General features: G+C 36.6%; 2 protein-coding genes across 2 annotated transcripts; one reads left to right on the plus strand and one right to left on the minus strand.

Annotated features, from left to right (window-relative positions):
* Positions 1–2,556: 2,556 nt before the first annotated feature.
* On the plus strand, positions 2,557–6,945 carry LOC121971616 (transmembrane 9 superfamily member 3-like). Its single transcript, XM_042522962.1, has 7 exons — positions 2,557–2,802; positions 3,671–3,711; positions 3,798–4,380; positions 4,711–4,848; positions 5,039–5,195; positions 5,398–5,882; positions 6,437–6,945. Exons 1-7 carry the CDS (start codon positions 2,627–2,629, stop codon positions 6,654–6,656), a joined length of 1,800 nt encoding a protein of 599 aa, XP_042378896.1. The 5' UTR covers positions 2,557–2,626; the 3' UTR covers positions 6,657–6,945.
* Positions 6,946–11,734: 4,789 nt separating this feature from the next.
* On the minus strand, positions 11,735–12,241 carry LOC121972914. Its single transcript, XM_042524529.1, has one exon. It carries the CDS (start codon positions 12,239–12,241, stop codon positions 11,735–11,737), a length of 507 nt encoding a protein of 168 aa, XP_042380463.1.
* Positions 12,242–12,946: the final 705 nt, after the last annotated feature.

The following is a 12,946-nucleotide window of genomic DNA, read 5'->3' on the forward strand; positions in this document are numbered from 1 at the left end:
TTGATAGTAACAGATACTAAATCATAGCTATTGATAAAAAAAACGATCAAATATCCTAACCGTTGAAAAAAAATCCAAAAAAACCCCCCAACGGCTATGAACAGTTGGTTAACTGGCGGTTCCAACGGCTATGAACCGCCGGTTAATCAGCGGTTCAAGCCGTTACAAAAAAAAAAAAAAATTACGACTGAACCGGCGGGCTGTACCGTCGGTTAACCGGCAGTTCGTCAGTTTTACAGCAACTAAACTGGAACCGGCCCGACAACTTGCCGGGCCGGTTCCGGTTCGACCTGGCGAACTAGGTCAACGGGCAACCGGCCTGTTGACCTGGTTACGGGCCCGGGCCGGGTCCGAGCTAGACCCGCCCCGGGGTCGGGTCTAGGCCCATGTTAAGGTCAAGCCGATGAATTTGATGAGTGTCGGTCTTCTAGTCCGTCAATAATTTTTGATCCCTTCTATAAGTTATACATTAGATCGTTAGTAGATAAAATCTTAGTAGAATATCTTAGTAGAAATCTGATTGATTATGATCTTTTTTTAATTTTATTTTTCTCATTTAAATTATAGTTTGAGTCGAGATAGAAGATAGAAGATCGAAAGTTGTCGACAATGGATAGATCACTCCTTGCTCGGTGCCATAGAGTTTGCTCACCGTCAACAGTCTACGACCGTCTACCGTAATTCAAACTATAATCTGAATAGAAAGGTGAACTTATATAAGATCATAGTAAATTTTCATCGGATTCTGACCTTGATCCAACTTGTAAATTATGAAAAAGACCATGAAGGAATAAAAAATTACTGATGAGAAGAACTGCTTTCCAAATAGGGAGGCAAAATAAACATTTTAAACTACGTTTGATAAGATGTAATCTGACGTAATATAATTAAGATTATATTACAATGTTGATTATTTTATTTAGTATAATTTTTTAAAAAATATAGATCCGCTGCATTAATGGTCCCTTAGTGTCGGCCCCACGGATATGAAGGAAGGTACATGCAGGTATATAGACATCAGACGCATGATAAGGTAAACTCCAGATCGTCAGTTCTTGAGAATCGACCCCTGGCCATTACGCCAGAGATGTCATGCGCGATCGTTTGTGTTGCGCCCTGGGGGTACAATTTTAAAATTGTAATGTAATGTAATCTGGATTACAAAAAGGTAATAAAGTTTTATAATCTGGATTACAAGGCCACCATGTAATTCGATTACATTACAATGTCACCATTTAACTAAAATTTAAATATCAAATATATCCCTAATTCATTTTCGGCTTTCAACCAATTACCCACGTCGCTTCCGCCTCCGGGCGCCTGTCGCCGCCCGATCTGGCCGATTGGTCGAGTGAGTCGCCTCCTCCTCCGAGCACAACTGTTAGCCATCGTTGCCCACCGCCCATCGTCGGGCGCTGCCATAGACCGCCGCCTTCAAGCGCCACCATCAGCCACCACCGTCGACCGACGCCAGCTGCCACCTCTGCCGACCGACGCCGTCTGCCACCTCTGAGAATCGTCGCCCACCGGCTACCACCGTCAACCGCCGTCATCAACCGTCACCTCCGACAAAAATCATAAGATATTTTTATTATTTTATAATAATACAAATTACATTTTCTATAAAAAAATAGTAGACACCAAATAAAATAATCTAATCATTCTTATACTTAAAAAATTACATATATTATGTTACTATACCTAGTAATATAATCATAATTACATTATATTATATTATAAGATAAATTATATTACACCTAATTAAAGGTAGCCTTAGATTCACGTTGAATCCAAATATAACACAGACTTTATCAATAGAAATGTAAAATAGTACCATATCAAGAATTCAAAATAAATATTTTAAAAATTAATTTTAATACAATGATAGAATAAATTAATTAATATTAAATCACATCATTAAATAAAATTTTTGATAAAAAACTAAATAAAATTGCATTTAATTTTTTAAATAAACCGATAGATATTCGTCGGTTCATTTAGGGTACAATCTTTAACTCATTTGTGTCTAGATGGATAGATTATGGATCAGGTCTGTTGAACTAGGTCAATCGATAATTGACCGTTGACTTTGTTACGGGCCGAATCTGATCCGATCCGATCCAGGTCGGGTAAAGACTATCCAATTTCTTGAGAATTAATAAGGCTATTAAATAATTAAATATACAATTAATATTTGATTATATATTATAGTTAATATATATATATATATATATATATATATTAAATATACAATAGTGAATTTTTAATATATATATTAAATATACAATAGTGAATTTTTAAATTGTATAATCGAATCTTATTTTTTATAAAAATATTTAATTTTCGTCGTGAATAAAATTTGTAAAATATATTAAAAAAGAATAAAGTAGATATATGAATATTTCTAACTCTATAAAATATTTTAAAAAGTATAAAGTATATTTATTTGAAAATATTTTTAACTCCATCCATTAATTTTACATTTTTGTAATCTCTTACAAACAGCAAACAAGAGTTGCTGTCTTAAATAGTAATTTCAAGCCTGGTCCATCCTCAAAAGAACAAATATTTTCTACTTTCTTCCGTCGCACCTTCTCTGCGATTTGACTCGATCCGAGCCAGCGACATGGGGAGGGAGTCTATGGATCTAGCGGGGGCGGCTGCGGCGGCAGCGGCAGCAGCGTTGCTGATTTTGTGCTTCGGGATTGCCGGAGTCGCGTCGGACGCTTCCGATCACCGCTACAAGAAGGGGGACCCCGTCCCGCTCTACGCCAACAAGGTCGGCCCTTTCCATAACCCTAGGTGAGATCCACTTCCATCCACTCAAGCTTCGGTGGAATAACATATCTGTTCCGGTAGATCTATAGCATTTTTTCCCGTTTTTGATACTGTTGCTTTCTTCCGTCTGTTTCCCGAAGATCGAAGTCGCCCGAGAAAGATCTTTGCCGATTTCGCCTTTGACCCAAAAAAATATGTAAATTTGTAAAGTGATAGATGTGATTCCCGATCTATTGTTAAAAAAATTGATTTTTAGGTCAGATCCACAAAATGGTTTTTCTTTAGAGTTTTCTGTGTGGTACTTGTAGTGCTGATTTTTTCCCCTTTTCTGTTGCTGACTTATTTGATGGTCTCTAAGCTCTTCAATTTGTGTGGATGGTGTTGTAATCCAGTGAGTATCAGCTAATCGTGATTATAGACATGTGAAATATACGAAGTCGTGCATCCCTTTATGATGTATATAAATTGCGGTACTTTTGGTTTATTCCATTTGATGACACTTTGTTGAAAATATAAAAGAGAAAGTTGGGGCTTCAATGTTGACCGAAAACTATGAGAGACACGTTTAAAATTATATGAATATGTACAACTAATAAATATTCCAATTAGTCAATGTAAAACTATAACAAATGTGCCCACAAGGAAGAGAAGACAAAAAAACAAAAAAAACTTAGTTAGCAATAATAAAATAATTTAAATATAAATAATGATATGGTAAAGGATAGAGCTCACAAGCGAAGAAGGACATCACCTAGTGGGATAAGATTTTATTTTATTTTTGTTGCTGTTGACGTTGTTGTTAAGAAGTTCAATCACTACTTTTTTGATACGCCATCTAATGTTAATCTTAGAAGATAATGTTTTTCATGCCTATATGTTTATTTCTTTTCAGTGAAACGTATCGCTACTTTGATCTGCCCTTTTGCACTCCAGGTCGGTTCCTGATCCTTTTTTTGGGCTAGATATGTAATAGTATTCTTGAGATATTCATTATTTTTATGGATTGACAATGACAACAGAGCATTTAAAAGAGAAAAGGGAAGCACTTGGTGAAGTTTTGAATGGGGATCGCCTTGTTGATGCCCCCTACAAGGTTAATTTCCAAGATGAATTTAATTCGAAGCTGCTTTGCAAGAAGAAGCTCAAACCAGAAGATGTTGCTAGGTTTCGGGATGCTGTCACCAAGGATTACTATTTCCAAATGTACTATGATGACCTCCCCATCTGGGGGTTCGTTGGGAAGGTCGACAAGGAAGGAAAGGATCTGGGTGACTACAAATACTACCTTTACCGACATATTGAATTTGAAATCCTGTACAATGAGGATCGTGTGATTGAGATTACTGTTCAGTCTCATTCCACTGCACTGGTGGATCTTACTGAGGACAGAGAAATTGAGGTGGATTTTACCTACTCTGCTAAGTGGAAGGAGACAACAACAACATTTGAGAAGAGGATGGAGAAGTACTCACAAACCTCATCACAGCCTCATCATCTGGAGATTCATTGGTTCTCCATCATAAACTCATGTGTTACTGTTCTTCTATTGACTGGGTTCCTTGCAACAATTCTCATGCGTGTTCTGAAGAATGATTTTGTGAAGTGAGTATCAAGTTCTAACTCCTAATTATCAAGGTTTTCTTCTCTAAGTTTAATCAATGGTGAATCAAGGACAAAGCGGAACCTTGACATGTTTAAGATATACGCTAGTAAAAGCACCATATTTGTTCAAGATTAATGATGGAATTTACCATTGTGTCCTTGAAATTTTATTTGTTATAACCTTATTATATCTCACCATTTGATTGCTAACGTCTATCTACGAATACATGGGACAGTTAACTTCAGTTTGCCTTTTTTCTTTTTTCTCATCTCATGCATGCTGAATTATGTGCAAACCTAATTTCTGTACATCGTCGTTATGTTTCTTAGGTATGCTCATGATGAGGAGTCTGCTGAGGAACAAGAAGAGACTGGGTGGAAGTATATCCATGGTGATGTCTTTAGGTTCCCTAACAACAAGTCACTATTTGCGGCATGTCTTGGTTCTGGCACTCAGTTGTTTACTCTGTAAGTACATCTAGTAAGCTACTTGGCACCACTATAAATGAGCTATACAGACTAATTTTGTTACATCGAGTTAAGGCTATCGAGATATTTTGGCAGCTGTTGTGTTTTAAGTACCATATCCAGTTGCACTTTGTGTCTGTTGATGTTTACTTGAATTAATTTTCTTTTCCTTTCTTGATATGCATTGCAGCACCGTGTTCATTTTTGTTCTTGCACTAGTCGGGGTTTTCTATCCTTACAATCGTGGTTCTTTGTTCACTGCTCTGGTAGTCATATATGCGCTCACCTCCGGCATTGCTGGATATACTGCTACCTCTTTCTACTGTCAGCTTGAAGGGACAAACTGGGTACATTCTTTAATTTTGATATAATTTCTTTCATCAATTTCCCTTCTGCTTCACTCATGTTCTGGAGTATCCTTGTTCACTTCTATAATGTATGCATAAAATCAAACATTCCGTAGATGAAAGGAAAATTGATGTTTGATCGATCCGTAAATTGGTATGTGGTAAGATATGATTTAATTTTTTCCTTTATTTTCTGTGTCAGGTAAGGAATTTACTGTTGACAGGATGCCTTTTCTGTGGACCTCTGTTCCTGACATTCTGCTTCCTGAATACTGTTGCTATTGCATATAGTGCTACTGCAGCATTACCATTCGGAACCATCGTGGTTATTGTTCTCATTTGGGCATTAGTAACTGCTCCATTGCTTGTATTGGGTGGAATTGCTGGCAAAAATAGCAAAACAGAATTCCAAGCCCCTTGCCGGACAAAGAAGTATCCTAGAGAAATTCCACCATTGCCTTGGTACCGAGTGACAATCCCACAGATGGCAATGGCTGGTTTTCTTCCTTTCAGTGCAATTTACATTGAACTTTACTACATATTTGCTAGTGTCTGGGGTCACAGGATATACACAATCTACAGTATTCTGTTCATAGTTTTCATCATCCTCCTGATTGTGACAGCTTTCATTACTATTGCACTTACCTATTTTCAACTTGCTGCTGAAGACCATGAATGGTGGTGGAGGTAGGCCAATAGCTCTGAGTTATATTTCTACATACTGGTGTTTCTATATCAATTTCTAGTACATTTGCATGCCGATCTCATCAACATCAAATACCTTTTCTGCTTATAATGAATTCTTTGATTTTACCCACCTACATATGTTTATGAAAGCATTTTTCTTGTATCTGTTTAGCAGTGATGCTTCATCAAGGATAATAATATATCCTGCAAACACTTGTGCCTCCTAAGATCTTTCTCAGATTTGAGGTGTTGCTAATATAACAGCAAATCCTTAGTTTCAGGATTCATTATAATGGACTATCATTGTGACACATCCAACATGCTATTCAATACCAGTATCTGTTCCTTCGATCAGTCATTTAAATCTGAGTATTTAAACATGAATGTTGCACTCGATCTATTTTCTTTAGAAGACAATTTGTTTGTATCTTTCTTATATTTTTGCAGTACATAAATACTAATAGCAATTTACTTGCCAAGAGGCACTTTAACACGATTCCCTTTGTCATTTATTCTCCACGGAATGGAACTAATGTCGGCTTACCCAAATGCAGGTCTTTCTTATGTGGAGGATCCACTGGCCTGTTTGTCTATGCCTACTGTTTGTACTACTACTATGCCCGCTCAGACATGTCTGGATTCATGCAGACGTCGTTCTTCTTCGGTTATATGGCTTGCATCTGTTATGGTTTCTTCTTAATGCTTGGTATGGTTGGCTTCCGTGCGGCTTTGCTGTTTGTACGCCACATCTACAGATCCATAAAGTGCGAGTAGCATTTCGATACCATAATTGATTGTATGAAAGTCATTGCTAAGTTAGCCTGCGGAAGCTTGCTTTCATTGGGACCAGGAGTAATGGCATTCTGGAAAGTCTAATTCAGTGATAGAGATAGGTGGCAAGTTACTTTCCGTCATGTAGTTGAATGTTGAGAGTTCCCCTACCTTCCCATTCTTTCTTGTCTTAAAAAAGTTACTTGTACTGTAAAACAGCTTGGCAAACCGTTGATCGACGTGTAAGATGCATCTTCCTGATACCTTAAAATGCAACAGCATGTTTAATTCATATCGGACAGTCATCCTTGTAGGCAAGGTTAGTGCCTCCACAGATGCGCCTGAGTTTACTTTGGATTGCTGTGTCATACAGAATGACAGAAATCTCAGTACCCTCTTCCAAATTTGAAAGTGTAATTTGAAAAATATGTTTATGTTTAAACAAAATATAAGAAGTTAATTGCATTTTGATTTGGAGGAATGGCTATTAATTTACTTTTGTGCATTTCAATGCAATAGCTGTATCAAAATGCAGCATTTGAAATATCAATTTCAGTTGAATTAGTAGGTGCAGAGAACAACCAAATTAAACTTGAACAATTTTGTATAATGAAAAACATTGTCAGAGATTAGGGTTTAGGACTAGCTGAAAATGAGAATGATGAATTGATTTTTGTTATTGAAGATTGACTGATCAAATACAGTTGCATGTATAGGACTCCAACCTTCAATTAAAGGGTGACTTGGTACATAAAATTTCTGTCAATATAGGGTTTCGAAGAAGGGTTTTATCCTAATTTATAAGGAGTTTTCATGAATTAAATTCATGACATGAAGATGACACAACAACAACAACTCTACCATTATGTGATTTCGAAGAAGGGTGTTATCCTACTTTATAAGGAGTTTTCGAGAATTGAATTCATGACCTCAATGACACGATAATAATTCTATCGTTATACTATGACTCCCTTTTAGAATTGCAATCTCCAATTAAAGTCACATAGCAATAATTTTACTATCACATCGAAACTCCCTTTACGATTGCAATATTCAATTAACTCTTATAAAATCTTGCAATATATTTTTATAATTGATATACATCTGTACACTTTTCTATCAATTAACAAAATGATCAGAATTTAAATTTTAAATAGAATGAATATTATGAAGATGAACTTAACTCTAAACCTAAAACCACTTTGGAGATTAATCAGAAGAATTGTGGACATCTAAATCACAAAATAAAATCAATTGATTATGAAATCAATTCACAATCTTTTATAAAGATAATAAATCAACTGGCAATAGTTGACTATCTCCACTAGCATCCATCCAGAAGCAAAAGGGAGATTGCGTTGAAGCTCTAAGAGGAGTTGAGTACGAGAGAGGAGAGGATAGGGTGACTAAAGGTGTCAAACTAGCAAGGTCACCAACTTTGACTAAGAGAGAGGAAATCGTATTAGCAAAGTCATCCATGACAGTATTTATCCTACCTAATCGTGGCATTGATCTACTAAAGGGTGGGTCACATCAAATCGAGTTTAACATGTTCCATGGGTTAGCTTGGGTCAAGACCTCTTTGTCTTACAAGTCATACTTGGCATATCAAGGCACGATTCGTGACCAGGCTATGCTTAGCCTGCATGTTCTATTCGGTCGAACTCACTGATAAATTTCTGTCAAACAAGTTATATTGGTGTATTTAACAATTAGTTTTGGGAATATTTACTATTAAACTAGGATTTAAATTACCAATTATCTCCTAAGAATTTTAAAAGAAAATCTTAAAATTTTCCTATAAATAATCACTCCTCGTCTTTCATCCAAACAACTCTCGGTCTCCCAACTCACTTTCTATTTTTCAATCTTCATTCTCTTAATCTCTCTAATTATAAAATCTTAAGTGCCAAAGATGTGCTTAAAACTACTGAAAGGAGTGGCCACCCTAGTCGAAGAACTAGTGGTCGGGCAGCCAATGTTAGAGGGAGAGGTCATGAAGACCATGAAGGATCCAAACAATGAGAGAATTCGGCCACAGCATTTAGGAGAGATTATACAGTGAACAGCTATGAGAGCATTCTGCAGTAATATTAAGAGAACTATCAGAAATTTTAGCCATGTTAGACAGAGTGCTGTTATATGAATCTATTGGGAGAGTTTATTCTTGCTGCTCTCGCTCTCAAGGGGATTATCTCGCATCTAATGTGGTACATAAACAGCGTGAGTTTATCGAATGAAACTTTTTGTATCTACTCCATGAAAGTATCAAGCAAAAAACAGAGTTTTTTTTTTTTTTTTTGGTGAGGAAGTCAAACATAGAAACGAGGCAACATTTGATCTTGGCATAAACTTAAATGGGAAAAATAAAATGAAAAATTGTAGTTAGAGATCAATGCGCACCACAACAAGTAAAAGGCAATGACTAATCATACTTCAATATCAGACTATTCACAAAAATATCAAAATTTCTATCAAAGAACAAATAATGCAATGCTAAAGAGCTACTCTATATGGAAAACATCAATAGCTTAATTGAAGTTCATTAAAGGTCCAGGATTATTATCTCCATCGTACTTGTTCATTTAACATAATTAAACATTATACATATTACTAAACTATTCTGCTTCGAAAAACACCTCAATCCATAAGAAATCATATTGCCAAATCTATAAAGAATTCTTCTAGAGAAACAAGGGAACTAAAGCAGCATCAGGTTATCTCAAAATTATACAGAAAATTAACCGATCAAACAATTTTCCTGCAGTAATCAGAATGGAGTTGCTACCCATTCATTCAGCAAATTGAAGTTCAAAGGATACACTTAATTTCACCAAAATGGTAGTTTAATGCTATTGAGCTAGATTGATTATCCATGAAGCAATATCATAGTGAAAGGAAAAAAAAAACAATTCTACCTATCTTGCTAGACATTTATATTATATCATAAAAATAATACAAATTATCATCCAAGATGTTGGCTATAGAAAGGCAATCAAGAGTAGAGAACTTCCACAACTAGTGTCTAGTTAACTATTACATAGAAAGGGTATGATTATGATTTTCATTCCATAAAAAGGCAAAACTACAAAACTAGAATAACGACCTGGTTTTCCAAGTTAAACACAGCACCAAAGTTGTCAATGTGGAGGCTTTAGTACATTTTCCCAGCAGTGGAAGAGAATATCTATAATGTAAATGCAACCCAATCTAGGCAAGAAAACCATCAACTAAAATGCTGATACTCTCTCCACAATTAAAAACTATAATTTGAACCTTTAACAATCAAGTTAGTAGTCACAGAAAATAATGACAAGAAATTATCTCAAAATGAAAACTAATCTACCATTTCGCACCATGAAACACTTATCATATCGTAAATGTATTACTACTGCTACAATCCTTCAATTTCAATATCAGCATATGGATAAAATCTAGTAAATCTATTCTTGATTTATCCACTGTATCCATCTGCTTTATTCGCTGTGCCAATCTGCTCGGTTCTTTGCACCTACTTTTGGTGTAACAGCTACAAAAAAAAATTTAAGAAAGCATCACAAATACCAAATACATCGACGAGACAAGCAGATAGCTTAGAACTTCAATCAAATTACTAATTAAATGCTGGATTCCTTAGACACTGCTCAATTACTTCACCTGTTAAAACAGATAAATTCACACCATAGATTCAAGCTAAGAAAATGATACATTTCCCGGGTAATTGCAGGAAGGAAGAACCAAGGGTTCTAAGAATCTAAAGAAGTATCAAGAATGCATTGTGTTTGCTGTGGTAAGTGAAAGGATTGATGCTCTCAAATGGTCAGGTTCAACTAAGTGGTTTTGTTGTGTTTGACGAAAGATTTAAGTTAGATTTGACATGTATTGTTGATGTGTGCCTCAATTATACAAGGACTTGAAAAAGTGCACATAAAAACTTGGAGAACTTGGTAACTCAATGTGATTGAGTTGGTTTGTTGGATGATTCAATGACTTGAAGGCCTGCTATGAGGTGGATTAGAGAGGCGAGGGGAGAAGGATAGCACGTGGAGCAAACTCGAAGAGTTTGGTGCATCCGAGTTACTGAGGGTCTGACATGGAGTGTACTCTAGAATGGCTGAAGTGAGGTGGATACATAGGTGATGGGTGAAGAATGGCACGGGGGCTGACATGAGGCAGATTAGAGAGCAACAAAGGCCATTGACAAAGTTAAAATCCTAGCGACAATGCGACATAAAAGTTATGGGACATTATGATATGGAGTGTAATCTTGGCCTTTCTCTTTTGGGCAACATCATCGAAGAAGATGTGTGTGGTTAGGAAGGAATTAGGCTGCCTAATTGTTATGAAGTCTTCTACTGCGGGACAACAAGTCAAAATTGTAGTTTGTGGCTCAGCTCAATCCCAAGACTTCATGTAGCCTTACGAGACTGTAAGTTGAGTGAAGAAGGGATCACCAAGCAGATTTAGTCACTCAAGGGTGAACCCTATCAACTAGAGAGCTCAGTCAACTCATAAGCCAAGTGAAGAGTTCGATAACTTGACACTAGATTAGTGTTATATTTGTGTTACTTGACATTATCAACTGGACTCACACATGAGCATCTCACGATAAACATCCATGCTAGCATTATATTTCCTTTGTTATTATTATTTTTGCTGTGTATATAACTTCACACTATCAACTGGACTCACACACGAGCATCTCACGCACACACTAACAAGCTTGAATTATTTTTGTTTAGCAAGAACTATCATTTTAGGATTATGGCTATTCATCCACTCCCCCTCTAGAGGGTGCAAGCAATCCATTACACGATCCTACATCAAGCAGGCTGAACTAGAAGAATTTCAAAACACCTCACCCAAGTAATATCAAGGGTCAAAATTGTTCGTACAAATCTGATCATTTTTAGTTTCACGGAAGAACAGAATCTAACCAGGTATTCTGACCTTATTATAAGTTTATAACAGAATTGGGCAGGGGAAAAAAAATGCAAGTTTTTGGTATCTCATCTTTGAGTTTGGTCAGTCCGTCGATCCGTTCATGAATTGAATGAACATCCTGTTGTGGTCAAGTGAGTTCAATCATCCTCCACCTTCTTCTCCGATTCAGGATCATCGTCGCCGGAATCCGTGATAGAGTCGGTCATGGCCTTCTCGGCTCGGAGGATAGGCTCGTAGTAGTCGGGGTGGGCCTCCATGCACTTCATGAGCGCAGAAGTGACCTCCATGCATTTCTCGGCAGCGTCCTCGCCGGTATCCCTGGCGACCGTTATACAGTCCTCCCAGGCGATGAAGGCGTCTTTGCAACCGCCACCCTTCATGAAGAGGCAGAATCCGCATTCCATCTCTTCCTCCTCCGATCCATCATCTTTCGCTTCCTGTTCCGTTGCCTCTCCTCCTTCGACCGCTTCCGATCCCTCCGCTTTCGCCGGCGTGGCCTCTGCAGCGGCCTTGGGCGCCGAGAGGTCGGCGGCGGGCAAAAGGGACTGCTGGTCGGCGGGGGACAAGGGAGGAGATGGGGAGACGAGAGGATCAAGCGTTTGGGAATCGGAGGGCTTCTCCGCGGGAGAAGGAGGAGACGCCATGTGAGAGAGAGAGAGGTTTTAGGGTTTTCTTCTGCGCCAAGAATCCAACGGGTGAGGCTACTTCCTCGCTTATATTAAAATATAGATTTCCAATTTTGAAGTCAAGTTCTTCCATCGTGGTTTGGTTTGGTGAAAGAGCTGGACTTTTCTTCTAATCAAAGTAGGGCAAAAATTAAATTAATAGATGGTCCCAAATAAATGAATAATCTAAATCGTCAAAGGATTTTTTTTTTTACATCCTACAGTAGGTTTTAGATAAAGATACTTTTTATTTAAGTGAGTAGTTATTACCATATGAAAAATTAATTATTTTATTTTAATCAAAATTATTATTATATATAAAATATTATTACAACAAAATAGTTTTTTATCATTTTTAAATTGATAAAAATTACTTTAAAATAATTTTAATAGTTACTTAATTAGTTGTTCCATAGTCATAGCTTAACTCTAAAGGTGCGTTTGGTTCAAATTATATGTATAATCTTAGTTATGTGATTAAAGCTTAAAATCTTAAATTTCAAATACTATTATATTAAAATATTTTTTTATCAACTTGGTAAAAATATTTAAATTTTATTAAAATCACTTTATGTTTGTTAAAATTATTTTCAAATAATACGGTATAATAATATTATATTAGTTGTTACATATTGTAATAACTAGTGAGCTACTATAATAATGTTAGAAGGGTTGTAATAGCCT

This window comes from Zingiber officinale, chromosome 4A, assembly GCF_018446385.1.
Source record: "Zingiber officinale cultivar Zhangliang chromosome 4A, Zo_v1.1, whole genome shotgun sequence".
Taxonomy (NCBI): Eukaryota; Viridiplantae; Streptophyta; class Magnoliopsida; order Zingiberales; family Zingiberaceae; genus Zingiber; species Zingiber officinale.

Coding starts and splice junctions, on each gene's coding strand:
- LOC121972914 (XM_042524529.1), bottom strand. CDS start 12,241: ATGGCGTCTCCTCCTTCTCCCGCGGAGAAGCCCTCCGATTCCCAAACG.
- LOC121971616 (XM_042522962.1), top strand. CDS start 2,627: ATGGGGAGGGAGTCTATGGATCTAGCGGGGGCGGCTGCGGCGGCAGCG. Junction 4,849..5,038: donor GGCACTCAGTTGTTTACTCT/GTAAGTACATCT, acceptor TATGCATTGCAG/CACCGTGTTCATTTTTGTTC. Junction 5,883..6,436: donor GACCATGAATGGTGGTGGAG/GTAGGCCAATAG, acceptor ACCCAAATGCAG/GTCTTTCTTATGTGGAGGAT.